This window comes from Molothrus aeneus, chromosome 1 (genome assembly GCF_037042795.1).
Source record: "Molothrus aeneus isolate 106 chromosome 1, BPBGC_Maene_1.0, whole genome shotgun sequence".
In the NCBI taxonomy this organism is placed as follows: Eukaryota; Metazoa; Chordata; class Aves; order Passeriformes; family Icteridae; genus Molothrus; species Molothrus aeneus.
The window spans coordinates 39,361,267-39,386,189 of record NC_089646.1 but is presented as its reverse complement, the minus strand read 5'-3'; the positions used below and the strand labels follow the sequence as shown (position 1 = coordinate 39,386,189).

Here is a 24,923-nt window from a genome sequence, read left to right as displayed (position 1 = left end):
CCCTCACACTCTTTGTCTTGCCTATCTGGAGCACAAACTTTTTGCAACAGGGACTACACAATGAAAGATGGTCCCTACACTAGTGGGATCCAGTTTCAGCAGGTCTTGCAGATATTATCAAAAGGCAAATAGCTCCACTCCTGCCCTGGAGGTAGTGTAGTTATTGACCTCTTGATCAGATCTGGGGAGTAAAATGGGGTCAAAGATAGCTTTTTTCTCCATACATGAACAAAACAACTTATAAAGAAATGCAAATTTGCTGCATTCCTTTATCATCTCACTTCATTCTCTGAAACAAGATAAAAGCATACAAGAAATGCTCAGTATCTCTTCTCTTTCAAACACTGTACCCCCATTCTTAAACCTCTACTTATCACACTGGCTATGCACCCAGTTCCCATCTCTCCTCTGATGTTTGTGAGGAACACTCATTAAGCTCAAAGGGAGCTGCATATGCAGGTACTTTAAAGACAGAACAAATAAACAGGACTGTAGCTTTTAAGCACAGATTACTCTGTATACTGAAAACCAGTATCTACTCCTCCTTAGCTCCTGGGAACAGACCTTGGGGTTCCTATTTGCAGGTGCCATCATGATTACTTTCCCCAGCTGGGACTGATTTGAGCATTGTAGGCTTGTTTCCCTGTGAGATTTCTCTGATACTTTTTTCTGTCCTTTGTTCATGGCTTTCACATTACAAGATAACAGAACTGTAAGAAGACAAAAAAAATAAAATGTGAATAATGCACCGGGGGAAAAAGAAAAGCCTCTATCTGGTAAGAAAAAGCCGAATGACAGATGTGCCTTTGTTTACATAAACTTCTAAAGAAATGGAGTTAAAACCTAGAGATATGTATGAAAGAAGGTCAGATAAGAAAATAGTTTCTCAAATCTCTTAAGAGATGAAAAGCTCCTGTTTATGAAGGGATAACACTGAATCACTTCAGAATTAGCTCTTAAACCCAGAAGACAAGACACACTGCATTCAAACTGATGACATTTAAAATAATTTCTCTGTTCCCTTGCAAATGCCTTCTACAGAAATGCAGCCAGAGGACATCCCTCACTTTTCTCCAGGATCCTCTGTTCCCCCTCCAACCTGTTATCCCCCTTTCAGTGCCTGTAAAATTTTGAGATAAAGGCAACTGCCAAAGGGCAATTTCACTTAGTTCACCCCAGAAAACAGGCAGAGTAAAACCTTAATTCCTGCTGGCAAAGCTCCAGCTACCCTATGGGAAAAAACAATCCATCACCTAAAAGGCAGTAAGTCTTTCTAGTTTATCCAAAGTAACATGTTGGAAATACTGCTGATACTTCCAAAACCTACTCCAATGTGACGTTACAGCATTTAATAAGATTACTATTTCACGTCAGCAATAAAGTCCTTAGGAACTCAAGACCCTCAGGTGAGAAAAGTGCTTTTTCTTCTCTTCCAAATGATATCATACTGTTTTTATTAAAAAAAAAAAAAAGCAGCTTCACATGCACTTCATATGCAATGAAATAGTTATCAATAAAATCCTCCTCATTCAATCTTTTATCTTTGCATTTTAGCCTACCTTCTTTACTTCCATCACAGTCTCCACTCCAACAGATCTATACCTAAGTACAGATAAGTGCACTTCAGGTACACAAGAAAACCCAACACAGACAGTGAATTAATGGAAATCCTAAGAACTCCTCCCCCAGTAGCTTGAAACTTTCCAATAACCAAAACCTCACATTTCCATGAAAAGGAGCTGGAAACACAGCACAACGGTCCAAAGAATGTATCTGGTTCTTTTTCCACTTCTCAACACTCTTTCTCTGAGAGGAAAGAGAGGGTGGGAGAGAGAAATGGCATACAGTGAGGAGGGACAAATGTAACTTTAGGACCTCTAGCTCCTGACCAAGTACTGGGATGCCCCACACGATTCAGAGATGTAAAATGCTGAAGATGAGAACCAGTTTAAATCACAGTTCAGACATAAATGCTTCATCATCATCAATTTTTCTTTTCCTGTGATCTTAAACTCTCTCCAAGAAACTCTTGTGAGTGAATTAAAGTTAAGAAATGGTTGGGCAATTTTCCCTCCTCACTTATGCACACACTGCAAATTTCTGTAGAGGTTATTACTGGTATTGACCTACTGACACCAGGAACATTGTTGATAGAGGTAAAAACCCTCAACAATCAAACAGATCACTACACCAGAGACTTTTTTGCTACTGCAATCAATCCAATCAAAAATGAGAAAGTTTCAGAAGCATTACCCCATGGGATCTGAAAAAGGCATTTTTAGCTATATTTTCAGACTTGATGGGGATATCAATAAACTGGAAAAAGAGAGGATCACATATTTCTACATAAATATTTTAAAATGTTAATTTAAGGGGCAAACCAGAGATTTCTAGAAAATAAGGGAGGGAGAGGAAAATCCTTTGGGGTTTTGGTGTGCTTTGCATAGTCAGATTTACTGGCTTTGCAGGTTTAGAGAAGAGCATTTGCCAGCTTGTTTCACCTTTCAGAGAGAGTCCAGGCAGTAAGAACACACAGCTTTTAGGCTGCAGTGTCAAGGACTCAGAAGTCTGTAAATAGAGGTCTGAAGTTGTGTACCAAATTCATACTCCTTTTCCTCCATATGAATGCAGATATTGGCTTCAATCACATAATTGCATAATCTTTTTTTTTTTTTCCCTTAGGACTGATTGCCACATATATGTAGGATATGACAAACAATAAATTGTTTCTGAGACAACTTACATTCTTTGGACATTCCCACTTCAAAGCACTTCTGTAGTCTGCAGTACTGGCAGCGATTTCTGGTAACTTTATTGATAACACAGTTTTTATCTCTGTGACATGTGTAAACCATGTTCTTCTGGATACTCCTGCGGAAAAAGCCCTGGAATCAAGGAAAAAAGAAATCAAGTAAGCTTCTGAGCTTTCCATAAACCATAGAGACAGGCATGTTGCTTTAAAGTAACAAAACTAATTCAAAGTTATGGCTGGAGTATGGCATCTTTAAAGACTCAGTCTTACTATAATTTAGTACTGTTTGTTGCAACATAAGACTCATCTCCTAAATAAAAACTAATTATCTAATGCAACCTAAGGCCAAAATAAACAAAGCTAGAACTAGTAAGAGCATTCAGGAAATGAAGTCCTAGATTTTACAAAAAAGCTCAACTAAAAATTGTTTGAGCTTATGAATGTAAGTAATGAATTGGGTAAACAACAGCCTTCCTAACAGATCCACTTGGAAGTCAGACACTCATCCAATAACAATCAGACTCACTCAGCCTGAAGGTCCCATCTATTTTTGTTACTGCAGAGACTCTCTAGTTTGAAGACTGCACCTCAAAAGAGAAATAATCTGAAACCCAGGTCTCTTAACTGCTGTAACTCCTACAGCAATTAATGAGGCTTCTGCAGGTGAAAGAGCTCCAGTATCAGGTTATTGAGTTGTGAACTTGTAAAAGTTGCCAATTACAGCACTTTTTTCTTACTCAGATACAGCTGTGAAAATAATCAAGTAATTACAATGATCTTGAACAGAAATTAAAGAAACCTAGAGGTCTGGTTTGTACTTAAGGAACACCATTTAACTGAAATCCTCCTTCAACAAGTGAAAAACAGAAAAATAGCCATAAATGGTAAGGTTAGGTGGCACAGAAAAAGGGCAAAACCCAAGTTAATTTCACTAAACCTCAAGCTTTAGATAATATCATGTAATAATGAAGGAAAAAAAAAAAGAGGATTACTTTAAGCATTTTAGAGCTCAACCCACAGATATTCAGGAAAAGTATTTCTGGAACAGACATTTGGAAATTTGACAGCACTGTTTAACCTTCTCACTCAGATTTTGAAAATGGTTTCAGCAAGCACCAGGGTCAAATTTCAGTCAACATCACAACATTATGGAAGAATAGTTAGCAATTTAATATTTGTTGGAGGGCTTGAGAGGTTAAAACTCTTCAACCAGCCACATGTTTACACCCTACAGGGAAGCTGTAAACTTGATGCCGCAGACAATAGCTCTGTGCCCACAATGCATTAGTCTAAAGATGCAATCATGGTAAGCTATAAAACTGGCTCTCCTCAAGGTGCTCACCAAGATCTGTGTGCAGTTCAAGAGAGAAAACTCCCCTTGTTCAGAGCTGACTGAGAGACTTTCTGGCTATATGATGAGGGAGTGGTAGGGCAGGCAGTAAGGGCTGGTCATAAATTCCTTGCACAACCAACGTGCTATAGATGCTAATGTTATGAAAATACCTCAGATTCACTCAGAACTGAAAAATGCCTCCTTAATCACGTAACCCCTGGCAAAAGTTTTCTGCAGCTCTTGCACAGGCAAGCCTCATCCTGAGGTTAGCTCCTCTGATTTAGGAGATATTTATTACTACCATCAAAGTGGTAAATACAAACTCTCCACATCTTTTCCTTAAGTTACTGGACCCAGAAGAAGAATTTAAAGCTATTTGTTTGGATAATTAAAACCTTTCAAGTTATTAATAAACACTGCTATTTCATATTCTACACTTCTGATCATTAACACTGCTTCAATTGTTGCAATGGCAAGTATGGCAATTGTATGTACATTTGTTTACTTGCCAAAAAGAAAATTTATGGCAATATTCACTCCTTTCTTGCTTTGATATTCCCCTGTGATGCCTGGCTCTGGGGTAATTGCTGATATGGCTAACAAGAACAGTGAGGCATCTATGGCATCTATTTTGGTTTAATTCAACAGGCAGAAAATGTGAGCTGTGCTGTCTCTCTACAGCTTATTTGGTCACCACTTTCTAGCTGGAAAGACACAGGACAAGCCAAAACTGGTGACTTCTATGGCAGCCACCCAGCCTGCTGCTGCAGGTGATTTAATACTCACAGCCACCAATGGCATTACTCTCCTACCACCAGCCTGACAGAGCAAAAAACAAAATGGCCCAAATGAACAAGTCACCCAATACTGGGAAAAGAAGAGACAGTCTTCTCCAAATGCATCTGTACTCTACCAAAATATAACCAGTAGCTAATTGCACCTACTGATCAGTTGCTCTGATATATAGCTGCAGGGTGTGCATCCTTATAAGCCAGGGTTTCATTACAGCCCATCAGGAAGGAAAGCAGAGGAGGCTGCCTAAGTCCTTACCAGACAAACTTGACCACACAGTGCAGCTGAAAAATGTGATCCATCTGCAGACAGCAAGTATAAAGCATTCATGAACTCATTACTAATAAAAAAGGCTTAAGAAGAACAAATTTGGAAAAAGCAGATCTCCAGGTCGAAATGAAGACAGTTTCCTCATCAGCCTAACCTCCCCAGGCGATGTCTCCACAGAGTGAAAGACATAGAGGAGGATACTAACTGTGGAAGCTTTGACTGCTGTTTGACAAATTACTTTTTAAGACCTGTATCTGATTTTCTTCCTGGACTTAATCATGGAACATAAATAAAAATTAACTTCTTTACACAAAATATTCAGGTGAAAAAAAGGTGTAATATGGTCCTGGTCAAAGCTAAGGACACGATTCTCAACAATGTATTAGTGCCCACTCACAAATATTCTTCTCAAAGTCAGCATTGGGATACCATTCCTTGTAACATTTGTGACAAAGTAATTTTAAAAGATCAGCAATACATCATCAAAAAGATTTGATTTTTACATTTTCCTCAGAACAGGCACTAAGATTATAATTATCTTTGCACACAAACCCCAAACCAAGCCAGGACAGGAGTTCAGGCACTGGTGGATGAGGAGCACCATTTGCTCAGCACTGGGGGCTCAGTTTCCTCACCCCCCTCCAGAAACCTGGTGTGGTGTAGCCACAAGTTACGGATGGCACTGAAAGCGGGGCCATGCATAGAGATACTTCCTGAATCTAGGCTGAAAAAACAGTGTCCTGTCTTTCCCTCTGTAGGGGTTTGGATCCCAACTGCAGCTCTGCAGCGAAAGAAAACTGTGCAGGACACAGAGATGGAAGAGCAGGTGCTTGCTGCCCAGTTAAACAGAAAAGCACATTTATACCCTTTCAAGGCTGGGCTCCAAATAGCACAGGTATAATAACTGTGGCTTTTTCAATAAAAATACAGAAGTTAGAAGCAAGCCTAAGTTTTCCTCCAAGTGCTTTCTGTCAATGACTCCCATCTGATCTCATAATCTCAACAGTTTCTTCAAAAACCAAGAAAATCCAAATTGACCTGATGTTAAGAAGTTGTCAGAAACTTCAGAAACTGAAAACCACCACTGTTTATAAATTAATCAACTTCTAGCACCTATTGGCTCTTGGAAAACAATATACTAGCAACTATAATTCAATCACCTCGAAATGAATCTGTTTGGCTGAATATTTACATGAGCCATTTTTTATGCAAATATTTTAGCATCCCATCCAAATTAACACCCTGTGATGTTTTTTTTCCAGTGCCAAAAACAATCAAAAATTATTTTTTCTTTGTAATTTAAAAAGCCTTATGAATATAAAAAATAATCCCATTCTGTGAGACATAAAGCATTACTGTCATACATAATTGTTTTTGATAGCACCTACAAAGTACTTGAATTTAAAGGAGCAGAAGCTACTGAAAGCCTATCAGGAACAGTGATTTACTCCAATATTCCTTTTATCCACAACTTTTGAAAGGAACATGTATCTTGTGTTTTTATTTTAGAGAAGACAAAGCTTGTGGAAATCACACTTTCGAATTAATTCTGTTTTTCTGAGCTGCTTTTATCAGCATCCTTTACAGAGAACATTTTAGACCAACACTTCAATTTTTAATCTCATCTTTTCTGTGTATCATGCCACGTTCCTCCCAGGCCCACCAATCTTGTTATCTTAATGGATGACAGATAGAGTATCACTCTGACCATACCACATTAGGCATCCTCATTTACCGAGTGCAAGGAAAAAATGCTGAGTATAAATTATTCAGAAATCTATTGTATCAGCGTGTGTTCCCTGAGCATCCACCAGTGGCAGAGCAGACATATTATTTTTCACTTTTAATTGTGTTGATATCTTACCTGCTGCACTGAAAGCAGAGAGTGATATGCGAAACCCTATGTATCAAGCAGCAAACAAACCTGGTTTCCTAGGTCTATTGCATAGAAGTAAATAATCTATTTAATCAGTCCAACCTCAACTCAACACTGAAGAAACCACCTCATCCCATTCACCCCTTACTTTTGCAGCAGTTGCCTGTGAATGAGTCAAACTTTGAGAGCTCAGTAAAGAACAGAGTGCACACAGAGAATATTAACTATTTCAGTAATATTTTGAATGCTGTTATGCCACTGGCTATCTGAATACAAAGGATCTCATTAAGGATGAGCCTTCAAGACAAAGTTAAGTGTTTAAACTTATAAAGTCTTATGGATTTGTTAGCATGAACTGCTACCCTCACATATTTGATAGGGATTCTATATAACTCCCTCTCCTTCACTGTCCAGTTGATTTTGGCAGGGCAGATGATTTAGAGCTCAAGTTATGCACATGCATGAAGAGATGGATCATTTGATCACAACGTCTTAAAAATATTTTGCCAGCACAGGGCATGCCAAGTCTTATTTGCAGGCATAGTGGGCTTGCAAGCTGAAAACTTGCACTGCAAGCCAGGGACAGGGTAATCAGCAGAGAAGGGCTATTGCAAGCTCAATCTGTTTGAACAGCCTGCTCACTTCATCTGCTTCAGCTTTGATTACCCCCAAATACAGGCAGCCAGCTATGACTCCTGCAGATTTAGAGGCCATTCTTTGGTAAATTTGCAAAATAAGCTTCTGAGTGAAGCATATTGCTACTTTATCTTAAAAAAACCAAAAGAGTAGGAAGGACTTTTCCATGGTACAGTTTATCAGTCATTTATAAACTCTGACTGAGCTCTGACAGGAAAGATAAATACCAGTAGCAGCTGAAAAGAAAATCCAGCCCACCACACACCTGAGATCTCTGCACTTAGCTTTATTCTGAAATAGGGGCTGGGCAAATATGTGCACTTTTTACAAAAGAAATGTTTGTGATGTATGGCTTCTTTTCAATCTCTCTGTTTTAATAATTTAAGTTACCCTCTGTCCTTGCTAACCCTGTAAAATATAATTAGAGAAGGTAAAGCTCCCATTCCTGCTCTCTCTGGAGCATCAACCGACATTTACGGTATCTCTCAGTGATGGGATCTGCACAAAACTGCTTTGTTCTGTGACCAGGGAATTGCCCGGGTACATGCATGAACTAAACGTAGATTGCAGTATTTTTAACAACTAGTGGCAGCAGTCAGGGAACAAAACCCCTCACCTCACCAAATCCTGGTAGGCTCTACAGTCAAGCTGGGACAAAGACATGCAACTTTTAGTTGTTAACCAGGAATATTTACTCTGAGAGGCCTAGGTAACATGCAAATCTGCAACTGGAGTTGCATAGAAAGGCTTACAAAAGATCTACAGCCCAGCATATGCTGTTCAATGATACCATACAGACAAAACACACTGCAAAATGGCTGCAGCCAGAACAGGAGACCCCACAAGTAATGAAAACCACTAAAGCAGCTATCTAAAAGGAAGCTCAAATGAGCTTATTCCCAGTTGCACAGCACTTTTCCAGGATGTCTGCACTGTCTATCACACTTTGGAAGTCACGGCTTGCAGAATAAACAAATTAATTGTCTGACATTGTGGCTGGAAACCACTGCTGGCACAAAATGGAAGCAGCTACAACAATAAGTAAAGGAAGGCTCACTGCCAGAAAGTAGGGAAATTGTGCTGATGATGTATGTCAGGGCAGGACAGGAAGGTCTTTGCAAAAACAAATTTCAATAGCTGGTAGAGAGCACCTAGAAATGCCAGCCAGCCAGTGGTGGAGGAACTCAGCACCAGCCCGCCCTGGGAAGGGCTCTGGCTTTGTCTGTCATTGCTGGTATTTCCAGCTAGCAAACCACACTTCTGCTTGTCTAGCCATTTATTCTGCAGATGAAGAGCAGCCCTAAGATTCTATGGCCAAAGAAACCTAAATTTGCTCTTGAAACCAGTGTGGCAGTGAATTTCATTATTTTTAATCAACAGAACTCAAAATTCAATAAAAATAAGCAGCTGCCATCCCACATCTTACATATGGAAATGCAGACCTCTGGATTTAAGAGCTATCCACTACGGGGAAAAAAAGGTCTATTATCTTTTCATTGTTATTACACAAATGGAAAAGTTTGAAATAACTCAGGGTTTTCTCATTTCTTAAAAAAAAGAAAAGGACATGGATGAGCAGATGAGGAGCATGTTGCTCCTCTCTAAGCTACCACAATGGGGATACTCATCTGCAACTACAAAAAAGTTCACCAGCAAAGACAGAGCAGGTCATGTTTGATAAATCCTAATAGTTTCTAAGGTGAAAATGGTCTTATGGGCTTCACAGGACAAAAAAAAAAATTCTGATGACAGAGCTTGAAGAAAACTGTTCATGGAGCTAATAATTCCAATTAGCCATTAGGTCCTGGGGAGGCTGGAAAAAACTACCATTTTTTATTGTGCCCCTTGCCAAAACATATTCTGACTCCACAAACCTTGGTTTAATGTAAAAACCATTCTATAAACCATCATTCTATAAAACCGCCCCCCATTTTCTGGGGAGTTTGAAACACTTCTGCTGGCCAGCTGGCAGAGAGGCAGCTACCAATAAAACAGGGGAGATGTATTCCATCAAGTGCAAATCTGCAACAACCAGATTCTTCCAGCGAGGGTACCACGGCATCCCTAGGACTACGCACGTATTTTTCCACAATTTCGATTTTCACTGAACTCCTGACCTTTTTAGCAAACATGTCAAAGTCTCCAGACAGAACAGTCATCACCTTGAAACAATATGTGAGGGGAAAGAACGGCTGAGATTTTCTGCTTCTCCACTTCAGTGATTTAAACAGAGAGGAAGGCACTGGTATGCGCTTCCATCTGCTTTTTTCAAATTAAGAAAAAAAAGGAGATGGAATGTATATAATTAAAAAGTTACAGTTAACTTCCTTTCAGTCATGTCTGTAGGATGATTTTTGGCCTGCTATGAAACTCCAGATGGGAAGAGTAATGAATATAATCTAATACAAATAACAGGAGATCAAAGAAGTGCTCTTCTGAGTTATTTCACACAGTTTAATGGAGAACTCGGGAATGAATTATTGCATTTTGCTGTTGTTTTATATTTTTGTTTATGCAAATTAATTCCCTTTAACCAAATTTGTGAAGGATCAGACCTATAACCCAATAAAACAATAAAATGTCACTAGGATGGTTGTACAACTGGCTAGCACTTATCCAAAAGGCTGTATGTTGCTAACTGCTCATCGTTTTTTTCCTCTCTTCCCCTCCAGTGCCTCAGGATTTATACCACCAATTAAGACAATAATGAGTGCCCCAGGTTGACCTCCCAGGAGCAAGAATTAATTAAGAGCAGTATTTCTTCGTAAAGAATGACACTTTTCCAAACCATTTATGTAGCTGCCCTCCTGCATGGAAGCACGGTATCACAGAAGACTTTTCAAATTGCTATCCCTCAATTGTATGATTGATTTTGGTTTACAGTCATAATTTGTGTCTTTGTTTTTATCCACTGGGTTTTCAGATGGCTGGAGTGGGGGCACCATCTTCCATGGACAACGTTACAATTTTACTAGGAGACACATAGGTTGGTTGGTTTGGTTTTTTTTTGCACAGAGCTACAATGGAAAGACATTAAACAACAGCTACTCTAACAAAGTAGTGGACCTCCTAGTAAAAACAAACAAAAATCTCCACCAAGCTATGCCCCTGCAGTGACATGCAAATTCCTGCAGCAGGCAGGACAAGGAAAAGACTCATGTTAGATATGCAATTACCATGCTGCAATTACTTGTAGCAGTCTCTCAAATTAACCTCTCCATTTAGCTGCTTGGCAGAGATGGAAACATGAAGAGGAAAGGGCAAGCTCAAACACAACCCTACACGGGAGAAAGAAGGTGTGTGTGTGTGTGTGTGTGTGTGTGTGTGTGTGTGTGTGTGTGTGTGTGTGTGTGTGTGTGTGTGCTCCAAGGAAATTCCCTGCACAGGCAGGCTTTGTGTCCTCCTCCTTTTCCCCTCCCAGCCTTCCCCACAAGGGCTTGCAGAGTTCCCGCACATATTTGGCAGCAGAGTTATTTATCAAAAGAGGCACAGGGACTTTATTTAATTGTCAGCCGATACAGAAATCCCTGCACTTCTGCACCATCTGAAATTTATTGCAGCACTAGTTTCTTTCCTGCTATCAGCAACCGAATGCTTAGAGCTCAGCTGAAATAATAATGCAAACTATGCCACAAATATTTATATATGCCTGCAAGCTGGCTGAGGCGCAATTCCCCTCACGCTAGCAGAGATCTGCACAGTTTGTGTGCACAGCCAGCTGTTCCCTGCTCTCGCCCCAGCTGACCTGGAGCCAGTGCAGCAGCCCATCCTGAGCCTGGCTGGCTGGGTGGGTGCCTGTGGGTGCTGGCAAAGAGCTGGCCCCTGCTTACCTCCAACACCCAGCATTGTTGCAGTTTTCTATTCTCTTTGTCTGACCTGGGAGGAGTTTTAAAACATGCCCAATCCACAACAGAGAAGTTTCTGAAGAGGGATGAAGTGACATATGAAAACAATGCAGAAAGCAACTTAAAAACACTCAGATGAAATAACTTGGACATAAACATACCAAAATAAACCAGATGTCTTGAGCATTATGCTTCCTGGTACAGTTTTTAGGCATCTATCTGAATGACTCATCAACACACGTTCACTATCTCCCCGTAATTTTTTTTTTGCTCTTAGTTTTGACAGTTGACATCTAAACAAATCTGTTGCACCAGATCTCTTGAAATCTAGCAAGTAATATCTTGTACTTACTACTTTATGCTGCACTCTCATTCCCCTGTGTTCGGCAACAAAGAAACTCTGCTAATATCAAACTATCCACTAAAATCCTCTAAAGCCTAGAGTTTAGTGAAACTTGGATGCCTGGAGACTAGAAAACAGAGTTCAAGTAAACACCCAGAAATATGCAAGTCTGGCTCTCTAGTACTGGCAGTAGTCAAGGAAAATTACCTTTCCACACTGCAGCTGAAACTCATTACCAAAGGCGACAGCAGAGGGATGAGTTGGAGCTGGACCAGCTTGGAAAACCCACTATTCTAAAGAGTGAGATAGTGGCCATATCCCCCTGCCCAGTTTCCATACACAGTCAGAGCACCCACGGTCAAAATGGTCTGGACAACATGGGAAAGCAGGCTGAGAAAGGTGGATGAAATGCAGTCTGCGCCAGTGCAAGGGATTAGCAACTGCAGAGACAGAGGAATCAACTGACTAGTTCCTCCAAGCAATAAAGACTTTTAGGGTAACACTAAGCAGATAGATGCATCTTGTTGCAAACCCCAACACAAATCACAGTGAGACGCTGAAAAAGCATTGCAGGACAAAGGCAGTGCTGCATCCTCCTTGCCCAGTGCATCTATTCAGCCAAGCTGTAGGGAATCAAGGGAGAGTCTCAGACTGGGCAACTTTGATGATGAGAAAACATGACCTTTCAGAGATGAGTGAATGAACTGAAGCTGATTAATCTAACACAGGAAAATCTTAGCAAGATGTTTTCCTGTTTTCTCCCTCCCCTGCCAGACTTCAATCAATGGCCAGATTCAAGCACAGAGCTCACAGAATCACAAGACGATCATTCTTTCAGTTTACAAAAATCACATGGATTTAGGGTGAGATGAAAGATTGTTTTAGTTAGTTCATCCATTTGGTTCCTGGATGCTGTGCTTACATCTCTTCTGTTCATCTAACACTCCCTTTTCTTTCCTTTAAATAAAAAATATGTAGTTTTCACTTTTGTTTCTGTACATGTAACAGCCACTGTGCATTAGTATCGACAAATGTGGACTGGGCAAGATCATTTGCAGCAGCATCTCTGAAATGCCTTGATCCTCTGATCAAAAAAAAAGAAAGAAAATAAAAGTTAAAAAAAAGTAAAAAATGGTTGTGCTCATTCATTAAAAAAATTATGGGTTGCAGAGCTCTCTCACTTATATACTCTGCTTAAATATTGCTAAATCTGGAGCACTGCCACTGTTTTGGACCAGCAGAAAGCATGTAAGGAACACGGCACACACTGAAACAAGGACCTAATAATTTGCATATATATTTATCACAGGTACACAGGGTTCCAAGCAAGGCAAGTACTCTAGAGACAGGGAAGACCTCTCTCCTGTTTGGAAGATTCATCTGGAGAGCAGCCAGCGAGGACTTGCAGGAGGAGTGAACAGTAGCCCATTGGAGTGGTTACACCACAGCTATAAATCTCTGCTTTCCCTGTTAAGCGTCTGGGAGGAGGGAGAGGGAACTGGCCACAGCTGACAGTAATGGGTCCCATTAAATTGTCACTTTTAAAGAGACTCTAAAATGAGAACAAACTTTCTTCATAAGCATTTGATCAGTTTGCCTGACACCAGGCAATGGCAGACCCTGCTCACGTGCACTGGCTGGGGGCTGCTGGCTCCCCCCTCCGGCAGCTGAATAGCTGGAATGAAATCACTGACTGCATTTACAGCCAACCAAATCTACATTTTTGGCACTACTTATAACTGTGTCTCACCTTATAATTTATGCACCCATTATTCTAGACAGGGGATCCAGAAACAATATACTTTTCCCCTCTAAAATACTGTATTATGATCCGCTTTTTATTGCATAGTAACTTTTCCCACTGAAATATATTAAATGAGAAATTTTAAGCATGGCCACGTGAAATCATAAGGGACTTTATATACAAAAATGTTTTTCTACGTCTCAGCTGTCTCCTGAGTTGAGTTGTGGAAATTGTGGGGGCTCCTGCTTATTATCAAAAGGAAGAACGATTTATGAGTAGGGACACTGAATATTTGGCAAACCAGCTGCAGTAACACACCACTTTAACAGTTCCTGTGCCAACATACCAAAAGTACCAATTACAGAATTGGGTGCATGACTTCTTTAACACTACAAGTTTTCATAACAGGAGTACTGAGATGCACAGGTGTCATACCTAGAGGTGTCCCCTGTATATGGGAAGTTCCTCTGAAATAATAAGAATGAATTTGCATATATATTTATCACAAGTGCACAGGGCTCCAAGCCTGTGGACAGTTAATAAGAATAATTAGGAAAAAGGATACAACATGTATATAATTTACATGATTCTCAGGAGACATGGTACCCATATCTCAAGACTACAGTACAATCTAGATACAAAGAAAGAAAGATAGGCTGTAACCTCAATTTTGTCATTTTCTGTTGTTTGAATGGGTACTCAAAAGTGAAAGATTTTTTTTTTTAGTAAGACATTTGTTTTGTTTTACAGGGTGAAGAAAAAGAATGTATATAATAAACAAATTGGATAAAGAATCTCTAAAGCTGACTTCATTGGAAATACTGAATCTTGGAAAATTACATCCAGTTGTCTTTTCTGCTACAGCACAGACAAAGACCAGCTCCACAAATCTGAAGACAGTTCTGGAATCCATGGTGCAAATTCAATTGCTCCATTTCCAGAAGAATCTAAAGCAAATACCCCTCTAGGAAATTTTCTCAAAGGAACATTTCACTTGGAATTAGAAAGAACCTCTGTTTCCATTATCAGGTCAGTCTGCAAGTGCAGATGGCGATGGAAGGCTACTTTCCAAGGCCAAATTATTTCTGAAAATTGGGTAGCTGACCATTTACAAACTGGGTGATGGTTCACAATAACCAGAAAATATAGATAGGTGTATAATTCAAAGTAAATTCCAAAATTGTAGCAAAGAGCACCTGAATATCTACTTAATAAATAAGCGTGAACAGAATTAGATAATGATTTATTCCATTTTCTACCATTATGAAACCCCTTAATTTTGGATTTACTTCTCTAAGACATGCCAATCAGAAAGTCTTTAAGTACTTGCTAAGAAAAAATCAAACTACAATTTGAAAAGATGCCTAGAGCAAGAACAGCAGTGACCTCAACCACCTCACCGGCACCAAAATCCCACTCAGCCAGAACTACTCTTGGCAAACTATTCTGTTCTTTTTTCCAGCAGGAAAAAGAGTGCACTTTCTTATAGGGTGCAGCAAGCTATCCTAAATCTACATTCAACAAATCAATTGTATATCATTCTCTATCAACTTCTCATTAATCAGATTTTTTTTTAAAGTTCCAGAGTTAGAAAATGAAAGCTAGTGCACTGTAAATTTATACATTTCTAATTGCATAAATACGGCATAGTGTAAAAAAATAGGCTAGTACTGTTATCAGAAAATCTCACAGTATTTAATTTCTGAGATGTTTGCTCTGATATCCCTATTTTCTTATTTGCTGGATTACATCTGCAAACAATACTTTTAAAGATCATATTACAAAATATTGTGTTAAATATGGTGGAAAGCTGCATTTTTTGCTACACTTGTACGATTTGTGGAGTGTGCACAGAACAGCCTGTACTCTACAACTATAATTAAAGGCCACATCTGGTCCTTAAACTAACAGGGAGGTATGAAATTGATTGACAAGATAAGAACAAAATAAAAGGTTTTTCCCTCTTTCTAGTGAAGAAAATTGAAAAAGTAAAACCCATTAGAATGTAGTGGCAGGAAAATAAAAACACACTCCACGTTCCCTGCATGCAAACCAGGGGACTTCTCAGCAGGCAAGTGTGCTAGCCTGAATTGCAGCCCACCTGCTTCTGGCATCTCTGGTTGTACCTCACGGTGTGATTTGCATGGACAGCACTTTTACACGTGGATATAATGTACTTAATTCTGCTGAAGGTGTTGCAAACCACACACACATTACTGATCCAGTGTGAGCCAGAGCTCTCTCAGCCATTTGGTAATAAGTCATATCAGCTATGGGCAGGTGAAAGCTGGATGGAAATGTGACAGCTACATCTATAAGGACTCTTTACCATCCACTGTGGTGAGAGAAATTATGGTTCAATTCCAGCAACAACATATACATACACATATAAATTTGAAGTTTCCTCTTTTTACAGTGTTTATTCCCAGATAGGGAAAGGCATAGACACTGCCAAAAGAGTAAGACTCAACAATTTTAGTTTATTAATAACAGCAACAAAAAAAATGTAATTGTTATGGACTAGTTAGTGGCCAAAGACTCTGAAAAGGTATGCAAGGTCAGCAGACATGAAGGCTACATTTATGTTAGGAAATGCTCTTGCAAACAGTCATGGGCACTATGGCTCACTGGCATACAATGGGAAAGTCCACATCTACCTTAGATATCTCCTTCTGGCCTCTGAAATGGACAGTTGTACCCAAATTGCCCACAGGAGATGACTGTCTGCAGGAGGAACACCACTTGCTACCAGAAACCTTCCAGCTAAACATCATGGCAAAGCTGTGCCCCAAAACGTGGCTAGTCACCAACACACCAGAGATCAAGAGTCAGACATTGCTGTTCTTTTTTGAGAAAACCTTCACTGATGGTATCAGGAATTTTATAAGAGAATGGAGTGCAAGATTTAAGCCAAACAATTACACATTGTTATGTGACAGTTCATGGAAAATAAGAGAGTGCTTTCCAGTTCCTGTTTCCACAGGACATTAGCACTTATGCTCACAAATGAGTGGAGCAGCGGGGTTAGCACAGTTAGAAAGTCAATCTGGGGTAATCTCTGTGCTTTTATAGCATCAGCATGGTTGCCAGAAAAAAATTACAGTAATTAGTAAAAAACAACTATTCTCACAGATTAAGATGAACCCCTGGTTTATGACAAGGGGCAGGGTAAGAGGAAGATTAGCTGTGGATGTAGGTGCTGTACCCTCATGGAGACACTGCTGTTCTTCATCCATCTCTGCTCCAGAAGCCCAGCACAGGGGAGCAGCTGAGCTATAACCCACAACCTGGGTCCAAAGAACTGGAAATCATATTTGGCACACAACACAATTTACATTTTTGCTACCTGGTATGGTGAGCAAGTAATTTTATTTCTTCATTTATGGCATTCACACAACCCAGACAAAGATTTTAATAAATCTGGTAAAAAAATGTTTTTTGTTCCTGATCCCACGTATTTCATCATGTTTGTCTCAGAGTGCTTCCAACTAACACATGCTTCCCATCTTTTAAAATGAATTCAAGATCTGTCAAAAGTTTTATCTTTCAAACAAACAAACAAAAACAAAGCAAAAAAGAATTAAGAATTTACTGAAATAGATACCCCCTTTTTCTTGGGGCACCTGAACTTCCTGGGTTTGTTATTTGAAAAGCTAAAATTTCAAGGATGGCATTAAAACAATCAGGTCTCCTCTGATAGCACAAAATGAATAAAATTTCCAGGGTTTCAGTATTACATTTAAAGCAGTTGCAACTCATTTAGTGTCTTTCTGCATATGGCACTGCTTTCTACAAATGAATGGCTTGGAATGTTGCTATGCTACAAAGTGCTTACAGTTTAAGATCAGATTATATTAATAGTATGCAGAAATGTATTTCAAAATACATTTTTCACCTTCTAAAAAGTATTGTTGATTTAACTGAAACTAGGAGCAATTTTCTGTGATTTGAGGAATTTTTCATAGCTGTGCATGGATGACAGCACGCATCTCTACCGCTGGCACTGTCGCTAACACAGCCTAAATGGAGACGAATGCAGCTTGAGCATTCAAGCTGATCTATATTTTTCTTTGAACCAACAGAAGCTTTTCCCACTGCATTGCTGCAAACAATGTTACTTCTTTCCCTGATACAAATCATACCGCGCATGTATTTTCAAGTTTACATTTCTTACTTTCTGTTTCAGTTGTAGGTGATTAAAACATGCCGAGAAAACAAAACCAAAGAAATACATGGAATGTTAGTTAGCTAGCTTTATGAAGTGTGCTTTTATTTTTTACTGTTAAATAGCTGAGAAAATTCTATGTCTGGATCCTTAATTCCCCGTAAAGAGGCATAAATATAGGCTTAAACATAATTATATTATAGCTAGAAGCTAACATGTGCAAGAGTGGTGTTATCAAAAAGAACTGCTGCTTAAGATCCCTCCACACTACCAGAACTGCCTAGGAAAATGCAAATCTGTTCTCACATGATGTAAGAGACATTATTAAAAGGAAAAGGCATCTGTCCCAAAGGACACTGTTCCATAAAGGGAACTTTTTTATAACAATCCATAAAATATTTTAGGTTCTCTCAGCAACATTTCTGGCAGACCAAAGCATAATATCATAGAATCATGATATCATTTAGGGTGGAAATAACATTCTTGCCATCAAATTTCAAAGAAACAAATAAAATGAAAGCCAGTTTCCTCCCTCTCGCTCTGTGAAGCATTTTGTAAACCATTTGTTGTACCAATGCTGATCAAGGATTTATGGCCTGCAACAGGGAAACCCCAAGCTCCTCAGCGTCCAGAGGGACATAATCATAGGGAACATCATATCAGAGAACATTAACACAGTTGTGCTTGGGCACCTAACACAAAGGCTCATGGGGACAGGCTGTTCTAGGGGGTGATCCAGAGCAGATCTGGTTTAGATGCTTTGAAACAGCAATCAGAAGAGCTTTTCTCTCTCTTAATAGACTGCAGAAAGCCCAGCCTTCAAAGTTAGGCGAGTAATTTTGGGCCTCAAGTTGAGTGGTGGGACTGCCTTGCACTGCATCTGTAAGTGATTAAGTTAAAACTGTAACAAAATGACAGCTTTTCTCCTAAGCTTAACATCTTAAGCTTAACAACAAATTTGAATGAAGCAAAAATGTTTTCATTTTCTCTATTTTTTTTTCCCTTGTGTTATTTTGCCTTTTTTGGGGAGTCAGTCCTACAAAATTACAGACCTGAATGTCAAGGTTTATATCAAAGCCTATTTTTCCATACTGCTTTTTTTTATTTTCCATAATAAAAATATATATTTGAGTCAGGAATATGTCAAACAAACAGACATATTTTCAGAGCTGAAGACCCTTGAAAATGTATTAAATGTGGCTACCCTTTTAATTTAATGATCCCACATTAGATGTGATTCTATATGAAAACTCTGACGGAAGGAAAGCTATCCTTATTTTATGATAAAGGCCAACTTGGGATCAGTCAGTATTGAAGCAGATTTATCTACATTTTTGTCTGTTAGCATCAATAACAGGCAGAGAGGCATCTTCATCATTCAGACAAAACTGCTGCACCGTAAACCTACCCTCTTATATGCTGCACTGTCTTCTCCCATGAAACTGCTCTAGGCATCTCTGCTGCCCACCGAATTCAAGCCAGTAATCCGGGCAGGACCGTCAGCAGAGGAATGCCGTCTTTTAAATGCCCAGAACAAGAGACAAGGCTTTCAGAGACAGCTGAAGCTGCCAGAACACCAGCTTCTCCTCCTCACCCACACAATGATGGCATTGTGTGGGGAATCCAGCCCACTGCTCTCAGTCCCCCCTTTCTGCAAACCCGGCTACAACGATGACTGAAGTCAGGACCAAAGAGCTGAGCGTTTGGTGACAGTCAGCCCTATAACCACTTGAACCAGCTGGATAAATCCAAATTGCTCATTTTCAACAGAATTTGTTCGCATGCTGTCTAGCAACACCCAGAGACTGGGGGGAAAAAAAGAGAAAAATCTCAGAAGTCTGTAACTGAGGTCATGAAAAAACATAAGTAGATTGCAAAACCCACCTCTGAGATGCCATGCAGTTTACAAAATGGAGAAGTTGTAAATAACCTGAATATCATCAATGTACTGTTTTACACATAAAAAGATTGAATGTCTATGGAATTTTTCTTACAAAATACAAGTACACTGTGAAGATCAGTTTGATTTTGAAACTCAAACACATACAGAAAGCCAATCACCAGGTATGAGGCACACACACTTCTGTGTTTTGTGTAAAACCCAGAAATAAACACAGAAGCATGTTTTGTTGTTTGTTTTTTTTTTTTAACCACTTTGAAATTCTCACTGTGGTTGACAAGTGCCTTTTATGAAATACTCCATCCTCTAAAAACCTTAAATGATTTGTATATCAACACAAGCCACAGAACAGTCTTCCTACTACAGCACAGTACTGAAGACTCCAGTAATGGATAAGACAGCAAGGTCACTAAAGTATTTGGCAAAGGAGGTGAGGAGGTTGTTCTGAGGTACCTGGAAAAATAAGAACCAAGGATGACAGTGAGTAGGAAAAGAGGAAGGACAGGAGAAGGCACCAATCCCATGTGAGAAGACCACAGCAATGGTTTGACAATTAAGGCAGCTGAAGCCAGATTCTCAGATTCTGGAGGAAAAATGATCGGGTAAAATAGAATATGGCAGATCAGAAATGATGCCATCATGGCAGGATGTCTGAAAGAACTGATATTATAGTTGGTGATGACACAAAGAGAGAGTGGAAAGTTCTGTCTTTATGAACTCTGTGTCCAAGGTAGCAGAGAGGTGAGCAAGATGACACGCCAGGGAAAGATGGGAGGGGAGAAGTCAAAAAGAGGAGTACTTTGGAAATTATCCAAGGGTTGGTGGCAGCTGAGGGAAGATAAAATTTACAGCACAGTGTTTCCCAAATTGAACATCACAAGGTCATAGTCACTATCCACAGCTCTCCAAGGGCTCCTGGCTGGAAGATCTCAATTAAAAATACACCTGTTGTAAGCAGAATATTGCCATGACATCCCCCATTGGTCTACCACAAAAAGAGGTCAGTAAATGATGCTTTTCTAAATAGAAAACCAAAGAACTGAAACCTGGGGAATGGCATCAGGAAGTGGATAAAGAGCCCTTTAAGGAGATATTGAAAAGTCAGCAAGGAAAGAGCCCTGAAAGACAGGAAAAAGAAAGCCTGATCAATCAAAGGCAGCCATCAACCCAAAACCTGGAGGACAGAAAACTGTTCCTTGCATTAGATGATGACTAATAATGATCACTGTGGCAGCAGCTTCACTGGAGCTCAAAGGAGAAAGGCAAAAGAGAAGGAATCAGAGAGAAAACTAGAAGAAAACCAATGCAAAGGCAGCGCAGAGAAACAAAAGATCAGGGTCCTAATTAGGTAAATATGATGTGAGCAGAGTTTTCCATTTGTGTTTCCCTTGGGAAACGAGACTGCCAGGAGTTCAAAGTGAAAGGTAAATGAGTCAGAAAGGAAAAAAGAAAAATACTTGAGAAAAGGACCGAAGAACAGAGGAAGGTGCAAATGCAGGAGAAAAAATAAGTGAGTTTAAGATTTAACATCACAGAATGGAGATTGCAAATTCGATGAAGAAAGAAGGGAAAATAGAAGTGAAAAAGGAGAAAATTGCAACACAGTCGAACGAAAAGAGAAAGAAAGGGATTGGTTGATATTTTAGTCTAGCTTCTTATGGAATGAGATTGCCTCTCCCCATCCCAACAGCTTCTGAATATGCTGGTCAGCTTCAGTGACAAATCTTGAAAAAAGCAGCTCTTTGAAATTGCATGGAAATGTGTCTTCAAGGTAAAGGGGTAATGAATTTTAGTTTCCTAGCTACACAAAAGGCTGTAACACAAATTCTTCCTTATTATTATCACTCCCTTGATTTACCAGAGAATCAGCATGAGGCTGCAGCTCCATATCAAGCAGAAGCCTCCAGTGAAACACAGGCTCTCTAATAAACTTAGGTTAATGAACTGAAAGGCAGAGATCCACAGGAGAGAAGGCCTCCTCAAGCAGCAGTGCTCAGTTCTCAGTGCTTACTGAAATTTGCAAAGCAACTGACTAATTTTTGTATGAAGAAGGCTATAAAGAAAAGAGGTATGTGAATAACTGATATTGAGAACAAAGGGGGAAAGCAGACTTGAGAACAGGTGGAAGCCTGTATGGGTAAAAATCAGAAGTTCAGTGTGGTAGTTTTCTTGAGGTACAGGACCAACAGCTGATGACAGTATGAAAGCAAGTGTAAAGATGAAGGAAAAGAAAAATAAACCAAACAGTCAAAAAGGGCTCAAGAGAAAAGGATAACATTCTCTAGAGAAAGAGTGGAAACTGGCAACACAGGTTTCTGAGGTGGCCTCTGGTGTTGCAGACTGCTCTCTGCTCTCTGGTCTCTGCTGACACCCAGCTCAGACAACTTTCAACAGCAAATGTAGCACCTGACTGTCCACCAAAGGGACCTGTGGCTGATTCAGCAGCCATATCATGTTCTTGCCATTTTCTAGCATTTGCTAAGGAATTTGGTTCAATCCATGGAAGAGATTCCATAAAACCTTAGTCTAACCTGTTGCCGAGCTAACATCAACAGACCCAAATATTACCAGCCTCAAGCAGCCAAGTTACTACTTTGGAATGTTGTTATTTCTCATCGACTGACAGGCTTTGTGTAACTAATATTTTCTTCTTCTTCTTTAAACATCAGCTATCGTTAAGTCTTGCAAATCAGCAAATAAGTGAAGATAATATTTCAGTTCTTGCTGAGCAATGGCTAACACATTACAAGATGGATTTCCTCATGTATTTTGACAAGTGAGATCTTGCTTTAATTATTTATGAGAATGCTTTGCAGTAGGCCAGTAAAAGTCCTACAGTGTATTTTTGAATATTTTTTTTAAAAAGAATGAACTCTCAGGGACATGTGACCTTTCTGTCACAGCAGGCAATTATGTCTTTGCTTAGAGGTAATGTGGGTGAGCAAGTTACACTACCAGCATTAGAATGTTAGCATCTGAGTATGATGAGATTTCCTACTTAAGGAAATCAGCTGCAGCATATTGTTTCCATAGTTATTTTTAACAAACAGTTAAATTTTGATAGTTTTGTGGTATCTAAAAGAAAAAAATACAGACAGGACATCCAAGAAAAACCTCACTACCAGAAAGAGGTTCTAAAACTGAGGTGAGATTAAGAAGTTACTTTCACTAATTCAGTCTCTACACTTATAAAATAGGGAGAAAACCAGATTTCAATCCTTTAGTATTTTGTCTAATGACAAACCCAGGACTATGATATTTTATGTAAGTAAAAAATTTCCACTAGAATGGAAAAAGTTGAAGGTTCAAAGGATAAAGTAAAAATGGCTAACTGCACACTATCTGAAAAATATATCATTTCACAAAAATAAACCAGCAAAATGCTTTTTGTTAATTTATTCTAAGAACTTTATTTATATGGCTATAGCACCTGTCACATTTCAGCATGCATTAGTACTGTACTAAACACTACACATCTATTTTAAGCTAAAGGATGAAAATCATAAGTCCTTTCTTTAACTGTTAAGAAAGATCATTGCGCTAGGGTATGCTAACAAATTTATCTGTGAGAGCATCTGCCCTATGATATTCTTTCCCATTTTTCACTCTACCTTCTTCCTTGCATGCATGGAAGTGCACACTGTGTGCACACCTCCAATAACTGCCACACAAACAAGGTGTAGCTAACATTTCTTCTCTGCTGGGTGTCTTCTCTTCAGGTATTCTCTACTTTTGAGTGGTGTGCTTTATTACTGCATCCTATCGACAGCCATCAATTCATGCTCTGACAATCACAGCAGTGGAAGGCAGGTGGCAGAGGAACTAGCAGTGGAGTCTGACAGATTAAATTTTGCAAATACAAACCTGCTAATCCTCAAATTCCCAAAGTGATTTGAGATTAGTTACATAGCTAGAGACTACAACAAAAATTTCCAGATGATCAGATCCTGTTCCCAAATTCCACCCCCTGAGTACAGAGAGGTAGAAGTACACAGAAAAAGGCCAAGAGCAGCCAAGGGCCATGTGAGATCTCAGGGAATATCTGACCTACAGATGTACAATGAAGAGTCTCAAAATGTTTTCCATTTATCCTTTGATCATGTCTACATCTATGACCACATTCTCATGTGAGTCAATAGTTAAGGAAGTCCCTGAAAGACACATTTGGCAGAATTTACGAAGGGAATTAATTCCAAGAATGATGGCAATTTACTTGTCTTTAGTCATGAATCAGAATTAATTCATGCAAGAAAGTTACAGATGTCTTTGAAGACAATCAAGTCACACCAAAGTGGGTTGCTTTATCCTTCTCCTAAGAGGAAATGCAGCCCTATAAAAGGAAAGGGAGATGATGGCACTCACCTTACATCCCTCACAAGCACTGACACCATAGTGATATCCAGATGACTTGTCTTGACAAACAAAACAGGGCTTGTAAACACGAGGGGGTGGAAGTGGTGAAGGAGGGCTTGGAACAAGTTCCTCAGAACTGGTGCTCTGAGTTTCAACTGCTACAAAAGAAAAAAAAAATAAATTGAATTATTCATAATAATTTTGAATAAATTACTATATATAACCATACTGTAAGTATCAAACTGGCCCATACTTTTCTTTCCATAATAAACATTAATTTGTCTTTCCTAATAAAATTTAAAGGAAGCTAAGCAAGGCAAATAATGGCAGGACTACATCCTACAGCCTCAAAACTGTATTTTAAAGTACCTAATAATTTAGATGTAGGGCATGAATCTTACCAGGCTCCCAAAAAGGACAACTTTGAGCTCATGCTCTGGTTTTAGCCTATTGAATTGTATAGCATCCACATGTCCAGGTTGGATATCAGCCTTTAAAGGGAAACTGTGATTGGTACCTAATCTTGGGAGAGTTCTTTAATATCTTGCCTTTTTCTAGGTCAGTATGCAATTCTGACCTAGCAGGATAGCAGCACATATCAGGATATATGTAAAGACTGTAAAAAGAGAGAGAGAGACCTGTAGTGAAAATTACCTAAACAAGTTGTAAGGTTTTTTTTTTAATCTGTAAAACTAACACAACAATTTTTTTTTAATCTGTAAAAAAACCACAACTCTGCAACACTTTCTTACCTACCTTAGGACCTGCATATCAGGAAACCTCGCTGAGAAAAAGCTACTTATATATTATGACCCCCACATCCCTTTATTGCCTTAATATTTCTAGATGGTCATTTGTTTTGAGCCTGTTGAAAAGCCAGTAACCCTTTTCAGGGAAAGGACGTGAGAGCTCTA

The 24,923-nt window shown here is 39.3% G+C and overlaps 1 protein-coding gene across 5 annotated transcripts in view; it reads right to left on the bottom strand.

Annotated features, from left to right (window-relative positions):
* Positions 1-24,923, bottom strand: part of RARB (retinoic acid receptor beta) — a 312,141-nt gene that overhangs the window by 42,728 nt on the left and 244,490 nt on the right. For 4 of the 5 annotated variants that reach the window (XM_066555407.1, XM_066555416.1, XM_066555434.1 and 1 more), the window contains 2 exons: positions 24,019-24,167; positions 2,744-2,885 (listed from right to left, as the gene is read on the bottom strand). In XM_066555407.1, coding sequence (XP_066411504.1) covers positions 2,744-2,885; positions 24,019-24,167 — 291 coding nt within the window. The remainder of the gene's footprint in view (positions 1-2,743; positions 2,886-24,018; positions 24,168-24,923) is intronic. The other variant, XM_066555425.1, reaches the window with a different exon arrangement.